Here is a 3,867-nt window from a genome sequence, read left to right as displayed (position 1 = left end):
TACCAAATTTTATATATAGATGTTATTATAATAAATTAATAATTAATTATTTATATAATTATATGAAAGTGAATATAGATTTGATAGAAGAACATACCCGGCTATAAGTATGTTGAGCATGACGGTGGCTCCCACCGCAATTCCCGCTAACTCTCCAACCTTTATTTATCACCATAAACAATTTTATCAATATTTAATATTATAACATACACACATCCTCTTTTTAATTAATACGTTAATATCAAATCAATTTTGTTATTACATACAATCAATATTATAAGTAAGAGTTACATTTATGGTGTAATAAACAAACAAAAGATTCTAAAATTTCATCTCAATTATTATTATTATTATTATTATTATTATTAAAAAAATGTAAAATAATACAACAGTATATCTTACTGCAAAAACATGTTCATATTATATATATGAACAAAATTATTCATACAAGTTGAATAATTGAGGACTAGATTCAAATACTTATAATATAGATGGATATATTTTTCAACATTATTATTTCTATATTCATTGACTCAAATATGGCAACCATAGTCCATAGCATTTTAATTTGGATTTTAGTGGCACCGCCCTACCACCAAGGCTGCTTGTCTGGGTTGACTCTTTTTCAATAATAATAATAATAATAATAAAGAGATATATACAACCAATTATTTGGCTCACTCAACTATTCACAAAATTTCTCCATTACCCATACGGCCATACACATACTAGAAAATAATTATTTTATTTTATTTATCTGATTAATATTGCAACACACAGCAAATTATTTCCCTTTATTCAAGATATATTTAATTTTTTCTAAATGTATCTAGTAAAAAACATAATTATTATTGAATATATAACGATAATTTTTTTCTAAAAATTTAAACTAATTAAAAGATAATAAAGAACAAATGAATAGAGTAGTATTCATGTTTACTAAAGTTAAAAAATGACTAATTATAAACTTTTTAAATCAGAGTATCCATACTCAGAGACAAGTTGAAAATTTTATTGTTTCTTATATAATACTTCACTTCATTGGAAACTACAATTATTGCAGACGCATATGCACCCATTTTTTAATATTTTTTTTTCATTGACTCTTGTCCTTTCAGCTTGCATATTAAACACGTACAGCCTCGAATGTCTTACTTCTAATAAATGCACCCAATCATATAATAATAAATAAATAAAACCAAAAATTATATATTATTCAATCTGCTCCCTACAAAATAAGAAAATGAACTTATAAAATAAACATTGTGAATATACTTCTTTTTCTAATTAGCTATATTAGATTATTACTTAATTAAGGAAGAAATTATTGGCAATTAGCATATTAAATATTATAGAGATAATATAATATATACTTACAGCTCTAGTGTCGGTGGCGACAGCAGTGACAACAAACATGAGATTGAAACTGATGATGAATTCTAAAGCAAAAACTTGGCCATATTCTTCTGAAGGAACCGTCACTCCTCCCCCCATAAATGGATGATACACTCCCTTAAGTGCAAATGCCGCACACACTGATGCCAATATCTGTGCTCCAATATACATTGGCACCTGCATGCATGCCATATATATTTTAATAAAATTCAATCTTGGTATAAAATTAATAATTAAAAATTATTAAATAATTTAATAATTTTTAGTTACGTATAAATTTTATAAAAAAATTAAATTTTTATTATATGTTTTTTTTTTTTAATACACGAGTCTCAGCACACTACATAAAGAGTTGATAGATAATGACATATAAATAATTATATATGATAAGTTCTTACATTCCTCCATGGGAAGTGCTTCAAAGCGGCAAAGGAGATGGTGACAGCAGGGTTTAGATGAGCACCGGAGATGTGTCCGGTGGAGAGAATGATCACCATAACAGCAAGGCCGGTGACCGCAGCACAACCAATCAGAGTTTCGGATCCATTTGTCTTTTCATTCACTATAGCCGCCGCTGTTCCGGCGAACATTAGAATGAAGGTTCCGATGAACTCAGCTCCCACCTGATCATATAAATTTGAAATTAGTTAAGTGAGCAAACAGTTACAAGAAAAGTTAGTTACGAAGGAGTTGGGAGTGAGTTAGTTAGAGATGGTGTTTTATGTGACGAAACAGTTTGCAACAGAAATTAGTTACGATAGGAGGTGGGAGTTAGTTAGAGATGTGGCGCACGTGCGTATTACCTTTCTGGCAAGAGGAACAGGAGGAGGTGGCAAAGAGCAAGAGACTTTGGGTAAGGCACCATCTTCAATGGTCCATTCTTCAACGCTGAAACACTTGCAGTTCTTGAGGAGTGATTTTCTACTAAGACCTCCACCATTATTGTTGGTGGATCTGAAACCTCCGAAGAGAGGTGCACCTGGAGTCCCTGGTGTGGCTGGTGTTGATGGTGCTGATGGGATTTCTTCATTATTATGATTCTCCATTATTATTACTACTCTCAGTCTCCTTAATAATTGTTTCTCCTCTCTCAAAGTCAACAAAACAGTAACGAGCCTCCTCTCTCAAAATCAACAAAATAGTAACGAGAGAGAGAGCCTTGAAATTGATGTGAGTGGTTCAAGAGTGGGAATGGGTATTTATATATAGGAAGGGGGTGAGAGAAAGAGAGAGATTTGGGTGCGTCTTTGAAAGTGGGTGGTGGGACACTCGTGAAGGGAGAAAGAGAAGAGAGAACCTTCAGTGTCTTGGAGTAAGTAATAAGGACTTTCCTCTCTAACTTAAATCTTTTGTCAAAATAACATTACATATATTAAAGAAATAAAATGACTACTTATGAATAATTGAACATATTTTCATACAAAAATAGTAATAATAATATTATTAAGAAATTCAATTAAAAGATTTAATATATAATTTTGATACACTATTAACGTAAAATTGTTCCATAGGTACATCTAATCATATAATGGTATATTAACAAAGATAACTACATACATAATAGTATAAAATATTTTACATTATCAATGCGTTAAAATTAAACTCTTAATTAAATACCTTCAATTATATAATAACTTTTAACTATTGTATTCACATGAAAATATTTCACTCTAGTAGTTACATTTTTAATAAAAAATTAATAAATAAAAATAAATGAGTAATTGTTACGTTAGTATGGTTTAAAATGTTATGATATAAAGAAAAGAATTTTTAAAAAAAGGAATAATATTAGTTGATTATTTATAAAAAAGGTTAATTCACAATTTTTTTCTTAAAAATATGATTTGTTAAAAAATAATTAAACTTCAACTAATAGTATATATTGATATTATACTTTTATAATTTCAAGTTACATAGTTATTAGGGAAAAAGAAAAAATAAATTAAAATATACTACTTAAATATTATCATAAAAAGAATAAATATTTTAAAACTTTAAAATATGTCAATTGGACATTGAATCTAAAATGGAGGGAATAAAACTAAAAGCAGGCTTTTGATGAAAAGTTTGTTTGATTTTATATATATGTATTTTTCCGTAAAAAGTTATGCTTTTCTATATATATATTTTTTATTTTTTTTTCTATTTCATTTTAAAATTATTTTGTTTCGAATTGGAAAACATTAATTAATTAATCTTTTTACTATTAACTTTAAATAAAGAGTAAGAATAAGTATAAAAAGTGAATATATAAAAGAAATAAAATAAATAATAAAAATTATTTTATTTTTTTAATTTAATTTGTTTAAAATTTATATGCATAAAAAAAATAACAATTTAGTTTTTGCATTTTGTGTTGTGAAAGGATCAAATTAAAGTGAAATGCATATATGTTATTTTAAAATATAAAAAAGTATTTAAAAATATTGAAATGGGACTAAAAATAAGACTAGAAAAAGAAAAGTATTTACT

At 27.1% G+C, this 3,867-nt stretch overlaps 1 protein-coding gene across 1 annotated transcript in view; it reads right to left on the bottom strand.

The window, feature by feature from the left end:
• Positions 1 to 2,581, bottom strand: part of LOC107463817 (aquaporin NIP6-1) — a 4,322-nt gene extending 1,741 nt beyond the window's left edge. Inside the window, exons 1-4 of the mRNA XM_016082698.3 lie at positions 2,199 to 2,581; positions 1,794 to 2,018; positions 1,378 to 1,572; positions 98 to 159 (exon numbers count right to left, since the gene is read on the bottom strand). Coding sequence (XP_015938184.1) covers positions 98 to 159; positions 1,378 to 1,572; positions 1,794 to 2,018; positions 2,199 to 2,441 — 725 coding nt within the window. The 5' untranslated portion in view covers positions 2,442 to 2,581. The remainder of the gene's footprint in view (positions 1 to 97; positions 160 to 1,377; positions 1,573 to 1,793; positions 2,019 to 2,198) is intronic.
• Between the last annotated feature and the right edge of the window lie 1,286 nt (positions 2,582 to 3,867).

The sequence above is a fragment of the Arachis duranensis genome, chromosome 9, assembly GCF_000817695.3.
Source record: "Arachis duranensis cultivar V14167 chromosome 9, aradu.V14167.gnm2.J7QH, whole genome shotgun sequence".
NCBI classification, from domain to species: Eukaryota; Viridiplantae; Streptophyta; class Magnoliopsida; order Fabales; family Fabaceae; genus Arachis; species Arachis duranensis.
This window is presented reverse-complemented; position numbering and strand designations above follow the sequence as displayed.